The sequence below is a fragment of the Siniperca chuatsi genome, linkage group LG13 (genome assembly GCF_020085105.1).
Source record: "Siniperca chuatsi isolate FFG_IHB_CAS linkage group LG13, ASM2008510v1, whole genome shotgun sequence".
NCBI lineage: Eukaryota > Metazoa > Chordata > Actinopteri > Centrarchiformes > Sinipercidae > Siniperca > Siniperca chuatsi.
Genome location: NC_058054.1, coordinates 15,565,136 through 15,589,045, shown reverse-complemented (window position 1 = coordinate 15,589,045; position 23,910 = coordinate 15,565,136). Strand labels below are relative to the sequence as shown.

General features: G+C 40.7%; 3 protein-coding genes across 3 annotated transcripts; 1 reads left to right on the top strand and 2 right to left on the bottom strand.

Moving 5' to 3' along the window:
• Positions 1-5,893: 5,893 nt before the first annotated feature.
• LOC122886691 (leucine-rich repeat extensin-like protein 5) lies at positions 5,894-8,227 on the bottom strand. The gene is made up of 4 exons (XM_044219191.1): positions 7,899-8,227; positions 7,515-7,655; positions 7,300-7,418; positions 5,894-6,850 (listed from the first exon to the last, which is right to left on the bottom strand). Exons 1-4 carry the CDS (start codon positions 8,179-8,181, stop codon positions 6,143-6,145), a joined length of 1,251 nt encoding a protein of 416 aa, XP_044075126.1. The 5' UTR covers positions 8,182-8,227; the 3' UTR covers positions 5,894-6,142.
• A 4,936-nt stretch (positions 8,228-13,163) lies between these two features.
• Positions 13,164-14,959, bottom strand: LOC122887334. The gene is made up of 4 exons (XM_044220433.1): positions 14,631-14,959; positions 14,248-14,388; positions 14,036-14,154; positions 13,164-13,586 (listed from the first exon to the last, which is right to left on the bottom strand). Exons 1-4 carry the CDS (start codon positions 14,911-14,913, stop codon positions 13,203-13,205), a joined length of 927 nt encoding a protein of 308 aa, XP_044076368.1. The 5' UTR covers positions 14,914-14,959; the 3' UTR covers positions 13,164-13,202.
• A 4,540-nt stretch (positions 14,960-19,499) lies between these two features.
• LOC122886680 (glutamate-rich protein 6) lies at positions 19,500-23,468 on the top strand. The gene is made up of 12 exons (XM_044219163.1): positions 19,500-19,515; positions 19,743-19,859; positions 19,965-20,026; positions 20,170-20,298; positions 20,401-20,493; positions 20,586-20,797; positions 20,939-21,000; positions 21,195-21,373; positions 22,095-22,177; positions 22,332-22,490; positions 22,772-22,997; positions 23,177-23,468. The coding sequence occupies exons 2-12, from the start codon at positions 19,841-19,843 to the stop codon at positions 23,435-23,437; spliced, it is 1,485 nt and encodes a 494-aa protein (XP_044075098.1). The 5' UTR covers positions 19,500-19,515; positions 19,743-19,840; the 3' UTR covers positions 23,438-23,468.
• The last annotated feature ends 442 nt before the right edge of the window (positions 23,469-23,910 follow it).

The window sequence follows — 23,910 nt, the reverse complement described above, 5'->3', positions numbered from 1 at the left end:
GTTAGTGTAAATGTTCAACTATATGTGGATTATGTCCATTTCTTAGTACTCTAGCCAGTTAGTTGATAATATGTGACAGACAACATTGATAGCTCAGCTTGAAATGGCAGTAAGATCTAGCTACATGTAGATAGTGAACATAAAGGAGATACCGATAATCTTTGTATGCTCTCTATATGTACTGATGAATTGCAGAGTAACTGAAGTTTCCTATGATCAATCAGTGATAAAATTATCTGAAAGCAATTAATAGATAAGTTTTAAATAATCAATTCTAACTAAATTTAATGCTACGTTATACATTGAAGAATTTATAATTATATTTACAATATAATCAATATTCATACCATGAATCATATTATGAGCACTACTATAATCTAGGCAAACTCATAAACTGGCAAAAACTAAGAGAGACTATCGAGAACTCGAAATCAATGGTAGCGCCGCACATGACCGTTGCGCTTGTGAGAGAAGAGTAACGAGTGGAAAGGAGAGAAGAGGAGCAGGGAAGAAGGCAATTATGAGAAAGCAGTACAAAGGGCCTGCAGCCAATATGTACAACGTCCATAAGGTAATTACGCAGTAGATAATAGAATGTCATAAAGGATACTGAAGCAATGCAATGGATAATGTCAACAATTATGACTTGAAGTCATGGCAATAATACTATGTTAGTAGATGTTATGAAGGTCTGATAAGTAAGGATAATTATCAGGAACACTGTTAGGGAAGTAATATATTGGAGATAGATCTTATTCCAGTTTGAGTACTCTGTCCTGAGCTTTGTAATGAATCATGGGACTTTTGCAGCTGATGGAGTTGCAATGGCTTACAAGTGATTCAGTTTTAGAATTGCAGCATTCAGATGCATGCTAGCAGGTAACTATCGCAGGTAGCTAATTGAATTCAGTGGGTTCAAGGATAAATCCTGAAAGGAGGTCTCCTTAGTTGAGTGGGATGCAGGATGCATCTATAGCGAGTGTAACTGATGTTACTAGGCTAGATAATCTTGTCAAGAGTTGAGGTAAGTGACAGTAGGCACACTTTAGTCTAGGAGTTCGAAGATTCAGTTATGCAGGTTTACTGATCTGAAGTTAAATTGATTCATTGTTGATATGAATGGTTAACGCATACTATAATGCTAAGGATTCATTAATGAATAGAAGCATGTATACGCATTAATAGTGAAACGTCTATGAATCTAATTGGTCGCAAGGACTAGCCTACAAACAGAAATAGGCTTCCTGTCCTTATGTCCGTCACTGTAGCCTCATCAACTACCTTGCCCTGCTTAACTCTTTTGCTCAGCCCTCGCAAGCTAAAGCAAGTTAAACTCGGGGCCAAAGCGCACAGGACCAATAGGACTGCCACATTTTGACGTGACCGGTGTCCCCTTCCATTTTCACCTGCCATACTGAAGATGACCGCCCAGAACAGACGGAGAGCACTTTACTAAGAAGCAGAACAAGTGAATCACAGCTTTTAATACTGGGCACATATTGGCACCAGGTAATCAACCAGTCAGATGCAACTTCAGCTACAGCTTGCACCTGTGTTCATTTAGCTCGCAACAGGTGAGCTCGTTAGAAGGATTTGATGTCTAATTTGTTGTCTCGGGTGAATAAACTCAGCTCATATGACATGAAATAGGAGATGTCATTTGTTTTGTAGGTGCGTTTGCAGTTGGGTTAAATTAATATTTACGTGTGTTGTTGTTTAGATCTGACTTTTGAAATTTGGAGTGAAGTCCCTTGTCCAATGTGTTTAGTGAAATGTTTGAGGAGTTTGTTGGATTTATTTGTATCTTTTACTGTATTCCTCCTCTATTTTATGTGTAGTGTTGCAGGAATGTGTGCAGCACAACATTGTTTCTTCAGTGCCTGCCATTGTTGCCCTTTAGTTTCATAGCCATCCCAGGTAGGGAATAGGCAGACACAAGAATGATACAGACCTAACACGAGACAGCAGTATTTGTATGGCCATAGCTGAAATAACTGTTGATGGTGAAACATTTAAGAGGAGTAACAATAATTCCACTTACATTTCAGTTTTTGTAACACACTACACACAAATCCATAATCTTTATATTATGAGCTTTTCCCTTAATGATTACTAATAATACAGTAGATGAAACTGTAATGATCCTGTGTAACCAGCAAATATAAAAATAATTTTGAAAAAAAGAATATTAATTCAATTCAATTTTATTTACATAGCGCCAATTCGTAACAGAAGTTATCTCATTGCACTTTTCCTATAGAGCAGGTCTAGACCGTACTCTTTATAATATTATTTACAGAGACCCAACAAATCCCACCGTGAGCAAGCACTTGGCGACAATGGCAAGGAAAAACCTCATTTAAGAGGCAGAAACCTCGGGCAGAACCAGACTCAATGGTGGCGGCCATCCGCCGCTGCCGTGTTGGGTTGAGAGAGAGAGAGAGAGAGAGTAAGGGAGAGAGAGAGAGAGCGCGCGTGAGAGAGAAGGGGGTGGGGAGAGGGAAGCACAATGCAAATTCCACCTAGAATTTTAAAGCAGTAATAATGTAATGGTTGTGGTAATATTAATATTAATAAAGTCATAATAATAGGATTAATACTCATAGGAATAATAATGACAATAATAGTAACAAGGCCAATAACAACAACTGTGTTCTAGTGGGGTAATAATGTACTATGAGCTCTTTAAGATACGATGGTGCCCGACCATTAAGAGCTCTGTAGGTGAGGAGAAGGATTTTAAATTCTATTCTGGATTTTACAGGGAGCCAGTGTAGAGGAGCTAATATTGGAGAAATATGATCTCTTTTCCTAGTTCTTGTCAGTACACGTGCCGCAGCATTCTGGATCAACTGGAGAGTCTTAAGGGACTTATTCGGGCAGCCTGATAATAAGGAATTGCAATAGTCCGGCCTAGAAGTAACAAACGCATGGAGTAGCTTTTCGGCACCATTTTGAGACAGGATGTGCATTGCAGATTTTTGCAATGCTACGTAGGTGAAAGGAGGCAGTCCTTGAAGTTTGTTTCACGTGGGAGTTAAAGGATAAATCCTGATAACGCCGAGGTTCCTTACGGTGGTGCTGGAGGCCAGGGCAATGCCATCTATGTGGCAATGTGTCTCGGAGGTGTTTGGGGCCAAGTACAATAACTTCAGTTTTGTCAGAGTTTAACATCAGAAGATTACAGGTCATCCAGGTTTTTATGTCCTTAAGGCATGCTTGAAGTTTATCTAACTGGTTAGTTTCATCTGGGTTGATCGATAGATATAATTGGATATCATCCGCATAACAATGAAAGTTTATAGCGCGTTTCCTAATAATATTGCCTAAAGGAAGCGTGTATATAAGGTGAATAGAATCAGTCCAAGCACAGAACCTTGTGGAACTCTGTGACTAACTTTGGCGCGCACGGAGGACTCACCGCTAACATGTACAAACTGAGATCGATCTGATAGATAGGCTTTAAACCAGCTTAGTGCGGTTCCGTTAATGCCGATTGAATGTTCCAGTCTCTGTAACAGGATGTGATGGTCAATGGTGTCGAATGCAGCACTAAGATCTAACAAGACAAGTACAGAGACAAGCCCATTGTCTGACGCCATTAAAAGGCCATTTGTAATTTTCACCAGTGCTGTCTCTGTGCTATGATGCCCTCTAAATCCTGACTGAAAATTCTCAAATGAACTATTGTTATTTAGAAAGTCACACAACTGACTGGCGACTGCTTTCTCAGGGATCTTAGAGAGAAAAAGAAGGTTAGATGTAGGTCTATAGTTGGCTAAAACCCCTGGATCAAGAGTGGGCTTTTTAAGAAGAGGTTTAATTACAGCTATTTTAAAAGACTGTGGGAACTGAGGGTAAAACTTCTTTAAGCAGCCTAGTTGGAATGAGACAGGTTGATGGCTTGGATGAATTAATCGTTGAAGTTAGTTGAAGGAGGTTGATAGGAGAAAAGCAGCCTAAATATATATCATATATTTACAGCTGTTTCTAAGGTTCCTGTGTTTGAGGATAAATTGGTACTGGTTGAGGGCTTGGACGTGATGAATCTTTTCTGTAATAGTTAAAATTGTATCATTGAAGAAGCTCATGAAGTCGTTACTGCTGAGGGCTATAGGAATACATGGCTCAAAAGAGCTGTGACTCTCTGTCAGCCTGGCTACAGTGCTGAAAAGAAACCTGGGGTTGTTTTTATTTTCCTCTCTTAATGATAAGTAGTAGGCTGCTGTGACATTACGGAGGGCTTTCCTATATGTTTTCAGACTATCTTGCCAGACTAAACGAGATTCTTCCAGGTTGTTGGAACGCCATTTCCTTTCAAGTTTTCGCAATGTTTGCTTTAATTTGCGGGTTTGGGTGGTTATAGCATGGAGCTAACCTTCTTTGTTTTACTATCTTCTTTTTTAGAGGGTCGATAGAATCGAGTGTCGTTCGCAGTGAGCCTGCAGCACTATCAACAAGATGGTCAATTTGGGAGGGGCTGAAATTAGCATAGGAGCCCTCTGTTATATTGAGACATAGTACCGAATTAAATGCAGATGGGATCGCTTCCTTAAATATAGCTACAGCACTATCAGACATCGAGAGTAGGAGTTTTTGCCTAATGGCGTGTAGTCCAGTAATAGGAGTTCAAAAGTTATTAAATAATGGTCGGATAATGAAGGATTCTGTGGAAGGACTATTAAATGTTTCGATTTCAATGCCATGTACCAGAACAAGGTCGAGGGTGTGGTTAAAACAGTGAGTGGGTTTATGTACACTCTGACAAAATTGAAATCATCAACAATAATTACGTTATCTGTTTTAAGGACTAAACTTGATAAAAAGTCTGAGAATTCAGATAAAAATTCAGAATAAGGACCAGGAGCGCATGTTTTCCAGGTTGGGTGTGAATGACTAAAAACAAAGCTTTCGAATGAGTTATAATTTAGTTTGAATTTCTTTTAGGATATTACATTTCTTGGTTTGTGTACTGCTGAGGTTATCTTTTCCTTTAAGGATTTAGGACGACACTTGTTAAAATTCTCCGTAGTTTCAAGAATGCGTAGTAGCTACTTCTACAGGTAACCATACTTAAAGACCACACCGTCAGCTTAATGCAGCTTGAACACTTAGGACCAAGTGTAATATTTGGTCATGCTGACTCCTTTGGGATCCTGTGACCAAAATGAAGAGATGAGGTGTTGAGGTGCAGTGCTGCCCGTCAGTTGTTGGCTTTGCCGTTTAATAGCGGTGGCACAATTTAAATGTCAAGTTTGGGGGGGGAGACCTTTCAGTAAAGCATGTGCACACACAAGCACAACTATATAATGATCCCACAAAATGTGTCAATTTTACATTTGAGACTCACCACAGTGCTGCCATGTGGACAGTCTCCAACAGCCTCACTGACAAGACTAGAAGCTTTTCAGAAGACGAGATGATCCATTTCATAGCTAAATATGTGAAAAAGTGTAATTACTTCTCCACATGACTGAAAAGCTACTTTCCCCTCTCCCACTGTCCCCTTTTAGATCACTTTATGCTTTTGACTTTAAAACCAAAACCTTTGATTCCAGGCTTACCAGAAGTGGTCCATATTGAAAGACTGTTACTCCTGAGGCGTTTCAGATGCCAGAGGACACGAGCAACTTGCTTCATATGAAGCAGTGTTGGAAAACATGAGCATTTCAGTCAGAAAATGTTGAATGTGAATATTTCATTTGACACCTGAAGAGCCTCTTGTTATGTCAAGAGGCAAGACCTTTTTCCATATGGACTGTTCACCATGGCCACACACCCTTAATACCACTTATTGATAAGTCTGGAATCAAGCGTGCCAACTTGGGCATTGTGGAAATTCTCCAGGGCAGTTGACAGGTTTTAAAGTACAAAGAACCGACAGGGCCACTTATGTTTTTCAAACCATTTATTCAAACAGGTTCAGCAGGCTAGAATAAGGGGGAGGGGCATAAATGGAAGGTCAAGGGTAATGGTCCGGCAGTGATTGAGTCAGTGGGAGGTCTGTTTACTTAGTTGAGGTAGTTGGCGTTTCTGGCTTAGGGGGTTGGATATTGGGACTAGTGAGGGAAAGAGGATATGGATGAGAGAAAGGCACGTGGTGGAAACTGCGGTTTAGTTGTTTGGCAGTTGCTGGTAGAGGCTATCGGAAGTGCCAAGGAAATTTAGTGAAGTAAGGTGGGTATAGAGGAAAAGCTGTGGCTGCTGGCTTTGCAGTGGTGGTTGTAGTGGTAGTCGGTGCAGCAGTTGTGACTGGAAGAGGGGGAGGAAAGTAAGGATAAAAAGGAGGGAAAAAGGGGTATTGCGGAAAGTGAGGCATTTTAGGTGTCTTTGTGGTTGACGCAGCAGCAGTTGTGGTTGACGCAGCAGTTGTGGTTGACGCAGGAGGGAGAGTAAAGTAAGGATAAAAAGGGGGGAAAAGGGGGTATTGCGGAAAGTGAGGTATTTCAGGTGTCTTTGTGGTTGACGCAGCAGCAGTTGTGGTTGCAGGAGGAGGAGTAAAGTAAGGATAAAAAGGGGGGAAAAGGGGGTATTGCGGAAAGTGAGGCATTTCAGGTGTCTTTGTGGTTGACGCAGCAGCAGTAGTCGTTGGAGCAGCAGCAGTAGTCGTTGGAGCAGCAGCAGTAGTCGTTGGAGCAGCAGCAGTAGTCGTTGGAGGGGGAGGAAAGTAAGGATAAAAAGGGGGGAAAAGGGGGTATTGCGGAAAGTGAGGCATTTCTGGTGTCTTTGTTGTTGGCGCAGTAGTTCTGACTGGCACAGCAGTTGTGGTTGGCGCAGCAGTTGTGGTTTTGGGACACCTGAGTAACACTGGAACTCCCTGCCAACGCATTGGGAGCACATAACTTCCACCCTTGGGAGAAAAAAAAAATATATAAAGATTGAAATTCAGAACAAGGCCTTACAAACTAAAGGTTGCACTGAGACTGCAACTAACATTTTTAATCTACAGATTTGCCTGAATATTAGAATATTCAGGAAGTACTAATTTCCATTAAACATATCTAAATGCCTGTTTTTTGTCCAATCCAAAAACCCAATTTATGTAGTATTCTATAAATTAAGAAAGTAGAAAATCCTTATGTTTGAGAAGCTGGAACCTCTAATAGGGTATTTAACATTTGCTTGATTAACTTAATCATTAAGTCAGTTATCAAGTTACCTGCTGATTTCTACAAGTTTTAGCTCTTTGTTTCACCACAGGAATTTTTTTTTTTTTTTAAATTGCCAGGATTATCCACCAATTGTCAACTCTTCCCACCATTATGGAGCAGCAGCATCTTGCATTTCAGTAAACTGTACCTCTTGAACCATGTTGCAGCCATCATAGGGAACCAACATAACAAGTGCAAGGGAGTTTCTCTGTATGTTGTAGCCACAGGTGGAAGGGACCTGGGACAGAGGCATTGGAGGTGCATTTCCTGTAGGGGGGGACACAAATAATTCATGTGACTGCAATCATTGGTGGGAATACCTACATTTGTTCAGTATAGTGAGCCAACTTTATTAAAAACTACCTTGTTCCACTACAAACTGTGAAGCTCCCGGTCCCACTGCTCTGAACTTCAAATGGTCCCCACCACACTGCAGAGAAGATGCCATGCGCCTCCATGATGCTTCCCTAGAATCCATATCTTGCCTTCGTTCTCTTGACCAACCTGACGGGGAACATTAAAAATGAGTACTAATTACAGCGCATTGTAATTAATTTAAAATAACATGACTCATTAATATAAGATCTTTTATATTCAGTTAAATAGAAATTTAACTGAACCCCTGCAATTCAGTGTCTGCTCTGACACCCCTTTAGGAGTAAAAGTTCAGATATTAAAGAAAGTTACCACTTTGAATAGCATGCTGTTTTTGCATGCAGTATATCAAATCAGCAGATACCTATTTACCTGTGCCATCTGATTGATCCGACTCAACATGCAGCAATTCATCCTTTCCTGTGGCAGCTGCAGATGCGGACCCTGACCGGGAATTAAGCTCTTTTCCATCGAAGAGAATGCTTCCTGTCCTTATGTCCGTCACTGTAGCCTCATCAACTACCTTGCCCTGCTTAACTCTTTTGCTCAGCCCTCGCAAGCTAAAGCAAGTTAAACTCGGGGCCAAAGCGCACAGGACCAATAGGACTGCCACATTTTGACGTGACCGGTGTCCCCTTCCATTTTCACCTGCCATACTGAAGATGACCGCCCAGAACAGACGGAGAGCACTTTACTAAGAAGCAGAACAAGTGAATCACAGCTTTTAATACTGGGCACATATTGGCACCAGGTAATCAACCAGTCAGATGCAACTTCAGCTACAGCTTGCACCTGTGTTCATTTAGCTCGCAACAGGTGAGCTCGTTAGAAGGATTTGATGTCTAATTTGTTGTCTCGGGTGAATAAACTCAGCTCATATGACATGAAATAGGAGATGTCATTTGTTTTGTAGGTGCGTTTGCAGTTGGGTTAAATTAATATTTACGTGTGTTGTTGTTTAGATCTGACTTTTGAAATTTGGAGTGAAGTCCCTTGTCCAATGTGTTTAGTGAAATGTTTGAGGGAGTTTGTTGGATTTATTTGTATCTTTTTACTGTATTCCTCCTCTATTTTATGTGTAGTGTTGCAGGAATGTGTGCAGCACAACATTGTTTCTTCAGTGCCTGCCATTGTTGCCCTTTAGTTTCATAGCCATCCCAGGTAGGGAATAGGCAGACACAAGAATGATACAGACCTAACACGAGACAGCAGTATTTGTATGGCCATAGCTGAAATAACTGTTGATGGTGAAACATTTAAGAGGAGTAACAATAATTCCACTTACATTTCAGTTTTTTGTAACACACTACACACAAATCCATAATCTTTATATTATGAGCTTTTCCCTTAATGATTACTAATAATACAGTAGATGAAACTGTAATGATCCTGTGTAACCAGCGAATATAAAAATAATTTTGAAAAAAAGAATATTAATTCAATTCAATTTTATTTACATAGCGCCAATTCGTAACAGAAGTTATCTCATTGCACTTTTCCTATAGAGCAGGTCTAGACCGTACTCTTTATAATATTATTTACAGAGACCCAACAAATCCCACCGTGAGCAAGCACTTGGCGACAATGGCAAGGAAAAACCTCATTTAAGAGGCAGAAACCTCGGGCAGAACCAGACTCAATGGTGGGCGGCCATCCGCCGCTGCCGTGTTGGGTTGAGAGAGAGAGAGAGAGAGAGTAAGGGAGAGAGAGAGAGAGCGCGTGTGAGAGAGAAGGGGGGTGGGGGAGAGGGAAGCACAATGCAAATTCCACCTAGAATTTTAAAGCAGTAATAATGTAATGGTTGTGGTAATATTAATATTAATAAAGTCATAATAATAGGATTAATACTCATAGGAATAATAATGACAATAATAGTAACAAGGCCAATAACAACAACTGTGTTCTAGTGGGGTAATAATGTACTATGAGCTCTTTAAGATACGATGGTGCCCGACCATTAAGAGCTCTGTAGGTGAGGAGAAGGATTTTAAATTCTATTCTGGATTTTACAGGGAGCCAGTGTAGAGGAGCTAATATTGGAGAAATATGATCTCTTTCCTAGTTCTTGTCAGTACACGTGCCGCAGCATTCTGGATCAACTGGAGAGTCTTAAGGGACTTATTCGGGCAGCCTGATAATAAGGAATTGCAATAGTCCGGCCTAGAAGTAACAAACGCATGGAGTAGCTTTTGGCACCATTTTGAGACAGGATGTGCATTGCAGATTTTTGCAATGCTACGTAGGTGAAAGGAGGCAGTCCTTGAAGTTTGTTTCACGTGGGAGTTAAAGGATAAATCCTGATAACGCCGAGGTTCCTTACGGTGGTGCTGGAGGCCAGGGCAATGCCATCTATGTGGCAATGTGTCTCGGAGGTGTTTGGGGCCAAGTACAATAACTTCAGTTTTGTCAGAGTTTAACATCAGAAGATTACAGGTCATCCAGGTTTTTATGTCCTTAAGGCATGCTTGAAGTTTATCTAACTGGTTAGTTTCATCTGGGTTGATCGATAGATATAATTGGATATCATCCGCATAACAATGAAAGTTTATAGCGCGTTTCCTAATAATATTGCCTAAAGGAAGCGTGTATATAAGGTGAATAGAATCAGTCCAAGCACAGAACCTTGTGGAACTCTGTGACTAACTTTGGCGCACGGAGGACTCACCGCTAACATGTACAAACTGAGATCGATCTGATAGATAGGCTTTAAACCAGCTTAGTGCGGTTCCGTTAATGCCGATTGAATGTTCCAGTCTCTGTAACAGGATGTGATGGTCAATGGTGTCGAATGCAGCACTAAGATCTAACAAGACAAGTACAGAGACAAGCCCATTGTCTGACGCCATTAAAAGGCCATTTGTAATTTTCACCAGTGCTGTCTCTGTGCTATGATGCCCTCTAAATCCTGACTGAAAATTCTCAAATGAACTATTGTTATTTAGAAAGTCACACAACTGACTGGCGACTGCTTTCTCAGGGATCTTAGAGAGAAAAAGAAGGTTAGATGTAGGTCTATAGTTGGCTAAAACCCCTGGATCAAGAGTGGGCTTTTTAAGAAGAGGTTTAATTACAGCTATTTTAAAAGACTGTGGGAACTGAGGGTAAAACTTCTTTAAGCAGCCTAGTTGGAATGAGACAGGTTGATGGCTTGGATGAATTAATCGTTGAAGTTAGTTGAAGGAGGTTGATAGGAGAAAAGCAGCCTAAATATATATCATATATTTACAGCTGTTTCTAAGGTTCCTGTGTTTGAGGATAAATTGGTACTGGTTGAGGGCTTGGACGTGATGAATCTTTTCTGTAATAGTTAAAATTGTATCATTGAAGAAGCTCATGAAGTCGTTACTGCTGAGGGCTATAGGAATACATGGCTCAAAAGAGCTGTGACTCTCTGTCAGCCTGGCTACAGTGCTGAAAAGAAACCTGGGGTTGTTTTTATTTTCCTCTCTTAATGATAAGTAGTAGGCTGCTGTGACATTACGGAGGGCTTTCCTATATGTTTTCAGACTATCTTGCCAGACTAAACGAGATTCTTCCAGGTTGTTGGAACGCCATTTCCTTTCAAGTTTTCGCAATGTTTGCTTTAATTTGCGGGTTTGGGTGGTTATAGCATGGAGCTAACCTTCTTTGTTTTACTATCTTCTTTTTAGAGGGTCGATAGAATCGAGTGTCGTTCGCAGTGAGCCTGCAGCACTATCAACAAGATGGTCAATTTGGGAGGGGCTGAAATTAGCATAGGAGCCCTCTGTTATATTGAGACATAGTACCGAATTAAATGCAGATGGGATCGCTTCCTTAAATATAGCTACAGCACTATCAGACATCGAGAGTAGGAGTTTTTGCCTAATGGCGTGTAGTCCAGTAATAGGAGTTCAAAAGTTATTAAATAATGGTCGGATAATGAAGGATTCTGTGGAAGGACTATTAAATGTTTCGATTTCAATGCCATGTACCAGAACAAGGTCGAGGGTGTGGTTAAAACAGTGAGTGGGTTTATGTACACTCTGACAAAATTGAAATCATCAACAATAATTACGTTATCTGTTTTAAGGACTAAACTTGATAAAAAGTCTGAGAATTCAGATAAAAATTCAGAATAAGGACCAGGAGCGCATGTTTTCCAGGTTGGGTGTGAATGACTAAAAACAAAGCTTTCGAATGAGTTATAATTTAGTTTGAATTTCTTTTAGGATATTACATTTCTTGGTTTGTGTACTGCTGAGGTTATCTTTTCCTTTAAGGATTTAGGACGACACTTGTTAAAATTCTCCGTAGTTTCAAGAATGCGTAGTAGCTACTTCTACAGGTAACCATACTTAAAGACCACACCGTCAGCTTAATGCAGCTTGAACACTTAGGACCAAGTGTAATATTTGGTCATGCTGACTCCTTTGGGATCCTGTGACCAAAATGAAGAGATGAGGTGTTGAGGTGCAGTGCTGCCCGTCAGTTGTTGGCTTTGCCGTTTAATAGCGGTGGCACAATTTAAATGTCAAGTTTGGGGGGTGGGGGGGGGGGAGACCTTTCAGTAAAGCATGTGCACACACAAGCACAACTATATAATGATCCCACAAAATGTGTCAATTTTACATTTGAGACTCACCACAGTGCTGCCATGTGGACAGTCTCCAACAGCCTCACTGACAAGACTAGAAGCTTTTCAGAAGACGAGATGATCCATTTCATAGCTAAATATGTGAAAAAGTGTAATTACTTCTCCACATGACTGAAAAGCTACTTTCCCCTCTCCCACTGTCCCCTTTTAGATCACTTTATGCTTTTGACTTTAAAACCAAAACCTTTGATTCCAGGCTTACCAGAAGTGGTCCATATTGAAAGACTGTTACTCCTGAGGCGTTTCAGATGCCAGAGGACATGAGCAACTTGCTTCATATGAAGCAGTGTTGGAAAACATGAGCATTTCAGTCAGAAAATGTTGAATGTGAATATTTCATTTGACACCTGAAGAGCCTCTTGTTATGTCAAGAGGCAAGACCTTTTTCCATATGGACTGTTCACCATGGCCACACACCCTTAATACCACTTATTGATAAGTCTGGAATCAAGCGTGCCAACTTGGGCATTGTGGAAATTCTCCAGGGCAGTTGACAGGTTTTAAAGTACAAAGAACCGACAGGGCCACTTATGTTTTTCAAACCATTTATTCAAACAGGTTCAGCAGGCTAGAATAAGGGGGAGGGGCATAAATGGAAGGTCAAGGGTAATGGTCCGGCAGTGATTGAGTCAGTGGGAGGTCTGTTTACTTAGTTGAGGTAGTTGGCGTTTCTGGCTTAGGGGGTTGGATATTGGGACTAGTGAGGGAAAGAGGATATGGATGAGAGAAAGGCACGTGGTGGAAACTGCGGTTTAGTTGTTTGGCAGTTGCTGGTAGAGGCTATCGGAAGTGCCAAGGAAATTTAGTGAAGTAAGGTGGGTATAGAGGAAAAGCTGTGGCTGCTGGCTTTGCAGTGGTGGTTGTAGTGGTAGTCGGTGCAGCAGTTGTGACTGGAAGAGGGGAGGAAAGTAAGGATAAAAAGGAGGGAAAAAGGGGTATTGCGGAAAGTGAGGCATTTTAGGTGTCTTTGTGGTTGACGCAGCAGCAGTTGTCGTTGACGCAGCAGTTGTGGTTGACGAGGAGGGAGAGTAAAGTAAGGATAAAAAGGGGGAAAAGGGGTATTATGGAAAGTGAGGTATTTCAGGTGTCTTTGTGGTTGACGCAGCAGCAGTTGTGGTTGCAGGAGGAGGAGTAAAGTAAGGATAAAAAGGGGGGAAAAGGGGGTATTGCGGAAAGTGAGGCATTTCAGGTGTCTTTGTGGTTGACGCAGCAGCAGTAGTCGTTGGAGCAGCAGCAGTAGTAGTCGTTGGAGGGGGAGGAAAGTAAGGATAAAAAGGGGGGAAAAGGGGGTATTGCGGAAAGTGAGGCATTTCTGGTGTCTTTGTTGTTGGCGCAGTAGTTCTGACTGGCACAGCAGTTGTGGTTGGCGCAGCAGTTGTGGTTTTGGGACACCTGAGTAACACTGGAACTCCCTGCCAACGCATTGGGAGCACATAACTTCCACCCTTGGGAGAAAAAAAAAATATATAAAGATTGAAATTCAGAACAAGGCCTTACAAACTAAAGGTTGCACTGAGACTGCAACTAACATTTTTAATCTACAGATTTGCCTGAATATTAGAATATTCAGGAAGTACTAATTTCCATTAAACATATCTAAATGCCTGTTTTTTGTCCAATCCAAAAACCCAATTTATGTAGTATTCTATAAATTAAGAAAGTAGAAAATCCTTATGTTTGAGAAGCTGGAACCTCTAATAGGGTATTTAACATTTGCTTGATTAACTTAATCATTAAGTCAGTTATCAAGTTACCTGCTGATTTCTACAAGTTTTAGCTCTTTGTTTCACCACAGGAATTTTTTTTTTTTTTTAAATTGCCAGGATTATCCACCAATTGTCAACTCTTCCCACCATTATGGAGCAGCAGCATCTTGCATTTCAGTAAACTGTACCTCTTGAACCATGTTGCAGCCATCATAGGGAACCAACATAACAAGTGCAAGGGAGTTTCTCTGTATGTTGTAGCCACAGGTGGAAGGGACCTGGGACAGAGGCATTGGAGGTGCATTTCCTGTAGGGGACACAAATAATTCATGTGACTGCAATCATTGGTGGGAATACCTACATTTGTTCAGTATAGTGAGCCAACTTTATTAAAAACTACCTTGTTCCACTACAAACTGTGAAGCTCCCGGTCCCACTGCTCTGAACTTCAAATGGTCCCCACCACACTGCAGAGAAGATGCCATGCGCCTCCATGATGCTTCCCTAGAATCCATATCTTGCCTTCGTTCTCTTGACCAACCTGACGGGAACATTAAAAATGAGTACTAATTACAGCGCATTGTAATTAATTTAAAATAACATGACTCATTAATATAAGATCTTTTATATTCAGTTAAATAGAAATTTAACTGAACCCCTGCAATTCAGTGTCTGCTCTGACACCCCTTTAGGAGTAAAAGTTCAGATATTAAAGAAAGTTACCACTTTGAATAGCATGCTGTTTTTGCATGCAGTATATCAAATCAGCAGATACCTATTTACCTGTGCCATCTGATTGATCCGACTCAACATGCAGCAATTCATCCTTTCCTGTGGCAGCTGCAGATGCGGACCCTGACCGGGAATTAAGCTCTTTTCCATCGAAGAGAATGCTTCCTGTCCTTATGTCCGTCACTGTAGCCTCATCAACTACCTTGCCCTGCTTAACTCTTTTGCTCAGCCCTCGCAAGCTAAAGCAAGTTAAACTCGGGGCCAAAGCGCACAGGACCAATAGGACTGCCACATTTTGACGTGACCGGTGTCCCCTTCCATTTTCACCTGCCATACTGAAGATGACCGCCCAGAACAGACGGAGAGCACTTTACTAAGAAGCAGAACAAGTGAATCACAGCTTTTAATACTGGGCACATATTGGCACCAGGTAATCAACCAGTCAGATGCAACTTCAGCTACAGCTTGCACCTGTGTTCATTTAGCTCGCAACAGGTGAGCTCGTTAGAAGGATTTGATGTCTAATTTGTTGTCTCGGGTGAATAAACTCAGCTCATATGACATGAAATAGGAGATGTCATTTGTTTTGTAGGTGCGTTTGCAGTTGGGTTAAATTAATATTTACGTGTGTTGTTGTTTAGATCTGACTTTTGAAATTTGGAGTGAAGTCCCTTGTCCAATGTGTTTAGTGAAATGTTTGAGGGAGTTTGTTGGATTTATTTGTATCTTTTTACTGTATTCCTCCTCTATTTTATGTGTAGTGTTGCAGGAATGTGTGCAGCACAACATTGTTTCTTCAGTGCCTGCCATTGTTGCCCTTTAGTTTCATAGCCATCCCAGGTAGGGAATAGGCAGACACAAGAATGATACAGACCTAACACGAGACAGCAGTATTTGTATGGCCATAGCTGAAATAACTGTTGATGGTGAAACATTTAAGAGGAGTAACAATAATTCCACTTACATTTCAGTTTTTTGTAACACACTACACACAAATCCATAATCTTTATATTATGAGCTTTTCCCTTAATGATTACTAATAATACAGTAGATGAAACTGTAATGATCCTGTGTAACCAGCAAATATAAAAATAATTTTGAAAAAAGAATATTAATTCAATTCAATTTTATTTACATAGCGCCAATTCGTAACAGAAGTTATCTCATTGCACTTTTCCTATAGAGCAGGTCTAGACCGTACTCTTTATAATATTATTTACAGAGACCCAACAAATCCCACCGTGAGCAAGCACTTGGCGACAATGGCAAGGAAAAACCTCATTTAAGAGGCAGAAACCTCGGGCAGAACCAGACTCAATGGTGGGCGGCCATCCGCCGCTGCCGTGTTGGGTTGAGAGAGAGAGAGAGAGAGAGTAAGGGAGAGAGAGAGAGAGAGAGAGCGCGTGTGAGAGAGAAGGGGGGTGGGGGAGAGGGAAGCACAATGCAAATTCCACCTAGAATTTTAAAGCAGTAATAATGTAATGGTTGTGGTAATATTAATATTAATAAAGTCATAATAATAGGATTAATACTCATAGGAATAATAATGACAATAATAGTAACAAGGCCAATAACAACAACTGTGTTCTAGTGGGGTAATAATGTACTATGAGCTCTTTAAGATACGATGGTGCCCGACCATTAAGAGCTCTGTAGGTGAGGAGAAGGATTTTAAATTCTATTCTGGATTTTACAGGGAGCCAGTGTAGAGGAGCTAATATTGGAGAAATATGATCTCTTTTCCTAGTTCTTGTCAGTACACGTGCCGCAGCATTCTGGATCAACTGGAGAGTCTTAAGGGACTTATTCGGGCAGCCTGATAATAAGGAATTGCAATAGTCCGGCCTAGAAGTAACAAACGCATGGAGTAGCTTTTCGGCACCATTTTGACACAGGATGTGCATTGCAGATTTTTGCAATGCTACGTAGGTGAAAGGAGGCAGTCCTTGAAGTTTGTTTCACGTGGGAGTTAAAGGATAAATCCTGATAACGCCGAGGTTCCTTACGGTGGTGCTGGAGGCCAGGGCAATGCCATCTATGTGGCAATGTGTCTCGGAGGTGTTTGGGGCCAAGTACAATAACTTCAGTTTTGTCAGAGTTTAACATCAGAAGATTACAGGTCATCCAGGTTTTTATGTCCTTAAGGCATGCTTGAAGTTTATCTAACTGGTTAGTTTCATCTGGGTTGATCGATAGATATAATTGGATATCATCCGCATAACAATGAAAGTTTATAGCGCGTTTCCTAATAATATTGCCTAAAGGAAGCGTATATAAGGTGAATAGAATCAGTCCAAGCACAGAACCTTGTGGAACTCCGTGACTAACTTTGGCGCGCACGGAGGACTCACCGCTAACATGTACAAACTGAGATCAATCTGATAGATAGGCTTTAAACCAGCTTAGTGCGGTTCCGTTAATGCCAATTGAATGTTCCAGTCTCTGTAACAGGATGTGATGGTCAATGGTGTCGAATGCAGCACTAAGATCTAACAAGACAAGTACAGAGACAAGCCCATTGTCTGACGCCATTAAAAGGCCATTTGTAATTTTCACCAGTGCTGTCTCTGTGCTATGATGCCCTCTAAATCCTGACTGAAAATTCTCAAATGAACTATTGTTATTTAGAAAGTCACACAACTGACTGGCGACTGCTTTCTCAGGGATCTTAGAGAGAAAAAGAAGGTTAGATGTAGGTCTATAGTTGGCTAAAACCCCTGGATCAAGAGTGGGCTTTTTAAGAAGAGGTTTAATTACAGCTATTTTAAAAGACTGTGGGAACTGAGGGTAAAACTTCTTTAAGCAGCCTAGTTGGAATGAGACAGGTTGATGGCTTAGATGAATTAATCGTTGAAGTTAGTTGAAGGAGGTCGATAGGAGAAAAGCAGCCTATATATCATATATTTACAGCTGTTTCTAAGGTTCCTGTGTTTGAGGATAAATTGGTACTGGTTGAGGGCTGGACGTGATGAATTTTTTCTGTAATAGTTAAAATTGTATCATTGAAGAAGCTCATGAAATCGTTACTACTGAGGGCTATAGGAATACATGGCTCAAAAGAGCTGTAACTCTCTGTCAGCCTGGCTACAGTGCTGAAAAGAAACCTGGGGTCATCATAGGGAACCAACATAACAAGTGCAAGGGAGTTTCTCTGTATGTCGTAGCCACAGGTGGAAGGGACCTGGGACAGAGGCATTGGAGGTGCATTTCCTGTAGGGGGGGGACAAATCAATTCATGTGACTGCAATCATTGGTGGGAATATCTCCATTTGTTCAGTATAGTGAGCCAACTTTATTAAAAACTACCTTGTTCCACTACAAACTGTGAAGCTCCCGGTCCCACTGCTCTGAACTTCAAATGGTCCCCACCACACTGCAGAGAAGATGCCATGCGCCTCCATGATGCTTCCCTAGAATCCATATCTTGCCTTCGTCCTCTTGACCAGGCTGACAGGGAACATTAAAATTAAGTATTAATTACAGCCCATTGTAATTATTTTTAAAGTCATGTTATTTTTCATGATTTTTAAAAGTTTTGTTAAATAGAGTTTTAGGTGAAACCCTGCAATTCAATGTAGTTAAAGATTTCAGATTTCTACCTGTAAAGTCTGCTTGATACGCAGCTTCATCCTCCACAGAAGCATTTGAGGATGATTTCTCTGTCCCATCTATGACTTGTGACTCAAGGTCTGAACTTTTCTTAAACACTCTCCCAAACACAATTTTCCCCTCTTGAACACCTATTATTTTGGCTGCATCGGCTTCTTTTCGCCCTTCTCGTCTTTCTGTTTTCTTCAGTCGATGACATTCTATCATTTGTGCCAAATAACACACCAGAATAACAGTTGCTGCCAAATATACAGTGGCACTTTTCTTTTTTCCTTTATGCATCATTCTGTTGTGACTCCTGGAAATTCTATGAGCTGAAAAATACTGCTTTGCCGCAACTATTTGTATTGTAACGTTTGCTGCCGGCAGGTACAACATGTGCTGCAACAACCAATCAGCAGCTGTGGTAGGTTGGCTAATTGATTGTTCTGTAATCATCTGGCATTGGTTCCACCTGGGCAATGTCAAGGATGCCATAAGGTCAAGCGATAGTGGGGTAGGAGGGTTGAGCGCATTATGGACCTCAATGCCAGGTTATTATACGATTTTATCAGTGTTTTTGGTAAAAATCATTCTAATCTCACTGGTCAATTGAAAAGTAACATTAACCATTTTGCTAACTAAATACTTTGTTCATAAATAAATATATAAATAATAAAAGTAGCCCATCATAGAGGCCCATTCTGACCCAACTGAGAGGGGGAAAAGCACATCCACTCTCATCTTTTGGAGAAATGGTGTTAAAACATGTTGTCAATGTATGAAAAGGTGGATGGGAAAAGTGTGTAAAAGAGGGTTTTGAAAGCGGTGAAAAAGCACATTACCTTACAAAACCTTTCAAAAAATGTTAATATACAACCCTTCAAAGTTCATTCTTGACCTATGATGAAGATAATGTGAAATGACCGAAAGCTCAAGAAAAGCTACTAATGGACCTTGAGGTGAAACTGTTATGTCTTTTTTTGTCTCCAAATCCACCTTAAAACATTACAGAGTTTTGACATCAAAACCTGGCTTTTAGATCTTTGAAACAACAGTCAAACATTCAAACTCAAATGCATAGCACTGGGTTACTAAATTCACATATGATAATCTAATTGAGTCATATTCAAAAATAAATCCAGTCTAATGAAACTATCTTTTTTTTTTAACTGGAGCCTTGACATAAAATGTAGGCTTAGATTTCAGGATCCCCTTTCCTCTTTTCTGTAGACCAAGTTGAGGGAGTGTACAGTCAGCACTTTACATTGCTGTAGACAGCTATTTCATCTCCAAGGTTACTGACAACACCAGCAAGTGTGAGGCATTGAGGTGAGCACATTACCTTGTGTGTACTTAATATATTGCTTTTTTCTGTCAATCTGACCTTTCTCTGTCTACTTTCTTGTGTTCTTGAAAATTGATTTTATATTCTTGGAAATATTATACTGATTCTGCTACTTAAATGTATAAGTTTGTGCAATAGAGATATAATGTGGTTTTAGAGTCTGAGATTTTTCAAGATGTTTTTCATCTGATTGCTTCCTAATCTGTGTACTGTATATATTCCTTCAGTAGGAGTGAAACCTTACACAAGCAGTGCTGTCATTCTGTCCTGCGACAAATATGCTGAACACAGTGGCTTTACTCCGGTCAGAAGGACAGACAAAAAGATGAAGTCCAGCTTTTCCTGTGAGTCTGCTCCGAACACAATTAAATGTTATTCAGGCCAGAATAATACTTCTCTTAGTGGGACTTAATTCAGTGATGCTGCAGTAACTTTCGTTTCACCATTAGATGCCACCGCTGCTACATTAGAGCATGATCTCAGTGAGCCACTATCTGTCCAGGATGACCATGTAAGACAGATCAAGTAGTGGACACTACAATCTAATTTCCTGTTCTGTCCTGTTTTTAATCAATAAATATCTCATTTACTATAATCTTTGATTAATTACTTGTTTAGTTCACTTGATTTGTATTTTTCTCTGGGTTTGGTAAGAGGATACCAGAGGGCTGTCCACAGTCTGTCAGTGACCCACCCACCTATTGTATCAGAGCAGCAGGAGTTCTGAGGTACAATCGGGAGTCTGACAACCACAGGATAAACTTAACATCCATTCTTCCAGCGGTACTAAGATCAAATTTCTACTTACATTTGTAAATTCCCATGTACAACAACTTTGGCTTGGCTTTGTGTTGCTGATTAGTCCAGTTCATTGTTGTTGTCCAGTCCCAGCCCCTGACAGAATACCCAATGAAATGTGAGTACTGTGGAGAAAAGGCAAAACCTTCACTGGATCTAACATGGGAACAGGGGCCTGAGGTGAGGAAGAAAGTGAATATGCTAAAACAAATTCCCCAAATATACCCACTGCACTGCTGACCTCCTTGCATCCTCTTTTGTGCTCATCTTAGACAGCTCCACCCTTCTGCTGTGCCCGGTGGCAGCAGCTGTGTGGGATGCTGGTGAAGCAGAGATGTTTGGTTGGGGGCAGATGTGACCTGAGGACTAGTACTCCAACATCACTGGGAGACAAAACGGCCACAGAGATGGAGGAGCTTCTCTTCCGAGGCAGGGAGATGGAGGATCACAACAAGTTTATCACAGACTTACCGAGTGGACTTGGGTACAAATTTGCACTATAAAATGTCTTCATTTTTTTATCTAACACACAGAAACACAAAGATAGTAAGACAATCGACAATCTTAATAAACATAACTTTACAGCATTAAAGTCAAGAGCAATATAATCTGTATCCTTTATTAGAGAACAATCAGAATTGAGGATCTACGAGGATTACTCAGTCCAACTACCTGTAGCAGAAATCTGTGAGTAACACACACATTGACAGCTTTAAATCTGTTCATCCAGTCATGATAAACAAACATGAGCTGGCATACAGTGTGCGTAGGGTATCAGTGTTTGTTTGTTTTTTTGTTCAGATTATAGGTAAGAAACAAAACAATTGTGACTTTAAATAGCTTTGTGAGACTGATAAAGTTTGTTCTGTGCTATTGTTTAGTTGCTCCAACATCAAAGGTCCTCAGCTTCCGGCTCTCTTGTGCTCCAGGAAAAGGATGCTGGACAGTGTGTCCTAGTACCGCAACTGAGAAGCACTTGAAAATAAAAGAGGAAGAGGAGCAGGTGTTGGTCCCTTTTTGTGACCACAAGCCACTTCAGTTCGGCATATGTCATCATCAGGTAGCCACAAATTACTATCATGTTTTCTTTCATGACCCATATAGCACAAAACAGTTTTAATAAAGTCAATACTAAGAATATATTAAGTAATTGTTGTTATCAATACTGAAGAGACCATACAAACAATCATAATTTCTTTGAATAGAAGCCATATAAGTCTGTATAATACTGTATATTAATCTTTGCACATGAATATACACACTGCCCCCATGTGGTCACTCTGTGTCTGATCAATGCATAAAACCATGTAATAGCCACTCTTAACAAATGTAAACTTTTTGTTATTGTAAATAAGCTAATTGTTTATTATTATAAACATTTATGGCTATTAAAGGGTTACTCCAGCAATTTAGTGTTGTTCTTCCATTAAGTATGGGGACGAGAGACCGATTTTAAAAAGAATTGTCAAAATCGAAGCAGCAGAGGCCTAGATACTTTTAGTCCACATTTTTATAACTCTCATTTTGTAATGGAGGCTTTCTATTATGAATTTTTAGTCTCCAAGCCCAAACAGGTCATCAGAGTTACTTTTGGAAACCTTCTCCAGAGCATAGACCACAGAAGACATTATACAAATGTTTTTACAGTCCGAGTAGTAGTCGTAATGATAAGGAACCTGACTTTGATGTGTAAACTCGGTGGAGTGCCCCTTTAATAGCCATGTAAACACAACAAGACCATTGAACGTCTTTTGACCTTGTTTAATCTTGTACATTCGCAGGATGGGGCAGAATTTCTACAGAAGTATTATTCCAATCGCATGAAATTTCTTACCGTGTTCCCTGATGGCTCTGCTCAGGTCTTGTATCCACTCACAATTTAACGGCTATCATGTGATTCGATTTTCAGTGGGTTTTGACCAAGAGATAGAGCAAATGTAATAAAAAGAGCACTGTGGAAATTTAGGCTAGAGCAAACATTACAGTGGGTGTACCCATCCTTATCGTCATGGTAACAGTTATCCCTCAGGCCTCTTGGCTCTCGTTGTCGTGGTCACTGAAGAAAATGGAAGGGTCTGCATCGTTTATGATGACAGCGATGCCTCCTATCAACCAATTAGAGCCATGTTCCAGTCAGATGGCAGGGCGACGTGTTATCACAGCAATGGAAACATTTGGTACAAAGCAAAGTGTTTATATTTATCATTTCTTTATTTAAAATGCTTATTAGTATTATATTGGTAATAAATATAGTATAGCTAGTTTCACTATTTAATCTTTAGGTAAATATAAATTAGGCTAATTAATATCCTGTGTCTATACTAACGGGTGCATCTAATGTATGGTTTAAGGATGAAACGATTGAGGTGTAAAAATGTCTTATCCACAGCCATGTGCGGAATGACAACGACAATAACCTTTAATATGTGATGTATGCACGTGTGTGTTTGTGTTGCAGGCTGACCTTAAACAGATCAGGCGGTCAGTGTCTGGATGAGGAGGGTGCCAAGGTTCGTCGGTGGAGCTGGAGCAGTCTGAGACTCACTCCCACTCCCCTGCACCCCGTCTTCCTGTCCCTCAACAAAACTGTTGGGGTCCGAGTCCTGGGGAAGGAACAAGTGTTTGTCTCCTTCCTGGCAAGAGGCCACCAGGCAAAGTTCAGTGTGGGTACCTGCTGCGCTCAGGTGAAGCATTGCTTTCTATTTTTTAAGCAACTATCTCTACAGAGAGAAATTAGGTGTTTTGTGTGGCGTGCACTACTACCACAAACTCTACTAGAATCAAAGTCAAAATAAAATAAGAATGAAGTTATGGCCATGCAATGTTCTTCAGTAAAAAAAATGTCCCCCCCCCCTTCTCCCAGAGTGAATGTAAAACAGATGGGGCTGCTTCTGGACCAGTACTGAAGGAGGAGCTGCTAGTGTTGGCAGCCAGAATTAGGATCCGCCTGGCCATTCAGCATCTTCACCAGTACCTGACGACGCCCTCCCATCCCAGGCTGCCGAAGACCACACAAGCCCCTCACCTCCACGTTGTTGCCCAAAGGCTTCTGGAAGTCAGTGCTGATGTGATGAGTGAGAGTGAAAGGGCCTTTATCCATAGGTGCCTTCGGGATTGTCTTTGATGTACCACTAATAAAGCACACTGTGACACAATGACAGGAGCTCTGCTATGGCACAAAGGCATATAAGTCTCACTCCACAGAGCAGGTCAAAAACCTCTTAACTTTACAAATCTTAATTTTTGACTTTGATTTGGGTACCATATTTTTGAGTTCCACAGTAACTAAATGGAATCTGAGGGACAAAATAATATCAATTTACTGGGTGCTTGTGTGTGCTACCATGTGTTGATATTGTCTTATCAAAAAAGCTAATACCTGGTTCATTCTACACAACTTAATGGCTCTTAATGAGAATTACATCAAAATGCTCAAACCTCAAACATAGGATGCACTAATTTTTCACTAAGGGATGGTATTAGAGATCACGCTCCAGGGGTCAAGAAAATATAAAAATCACCTCTAAATCGCTACAGGTAAAAGCAAAAAAGCGGTGAAGTTATATTTTTTCACCAAACATCAAATCTTTTCTCCAT

What these genes read in the sequence shown, in the direction of transcription:
- LOC122887334 (XM_044220433.1), bottom strand. Translation starts at nt 14,913, where the DNA reads ATGGCAGGTGAAAATGGAAGGGGACACCGGTCACGTCAAAATGTGGCA. An exon ending in GGATCAATCAGATGGCACAG is followed by an intron (nt 14,389 to 14,630) that starts GTAAATAGGTAT and finishes TGTTCCCGTCAG; the next exon opens with GTTGGTCAAGAGAACGAAGG. An exon ending in GCTGCAACATGGTTCAAGAG is followed by an intron (nt 13,587 to 14,035) that starts GTACAGTTTACT and finishes TTTTCTCCCAAG; the next exon opens with GGTGGAAGTTATGTGCTCCC.
- LOC122886680 (XM_044219163.1), top strand. An exon ending in TATCTGTCCAGGATGACCAT is followed by an intron (nt 20,027 to 20,169) that starts GTAAGACAGATC and finishes GGGTTTGGTAAG; the next exon opens with AGGATACCAGAGGGCTGTCC. An exon ending in ACTACCTGTAGCAGAAATCT is followed by an intron (nt 21,001 to 21,194) that starts GTGAGTAACACA and finishes GCTATTGTTTAG; the next exon opens with TTGCTCCAACATCAAAGGTC.
- LOC122886691 (XM_044219191.1), bottom strand. Translation starts at nt 8,181, where the DNA reads ATGGCAGGTGAAAATGGAAGGGGACACCGGTCACGTCAAAATGTGGCA. An exon ending in ACAGTTTGTAGTGGAACAAG is followed by an intron (nt 7,419 to 7,514) that starts GTAGTTTTTAAT and finishes CCCCCCCTACAG; the next exon opens with GAAATGCACCTCCAATGCCT. An exon ending in GCTGCAACATGGTTCAAGAG is followed by an intron (nt 6,851 to 7,299) that starts GTACAGTTTACT and finishes TTTTCTCCCAAG; the next exon opens with GGTGGAAGTTATGTGCTCCC.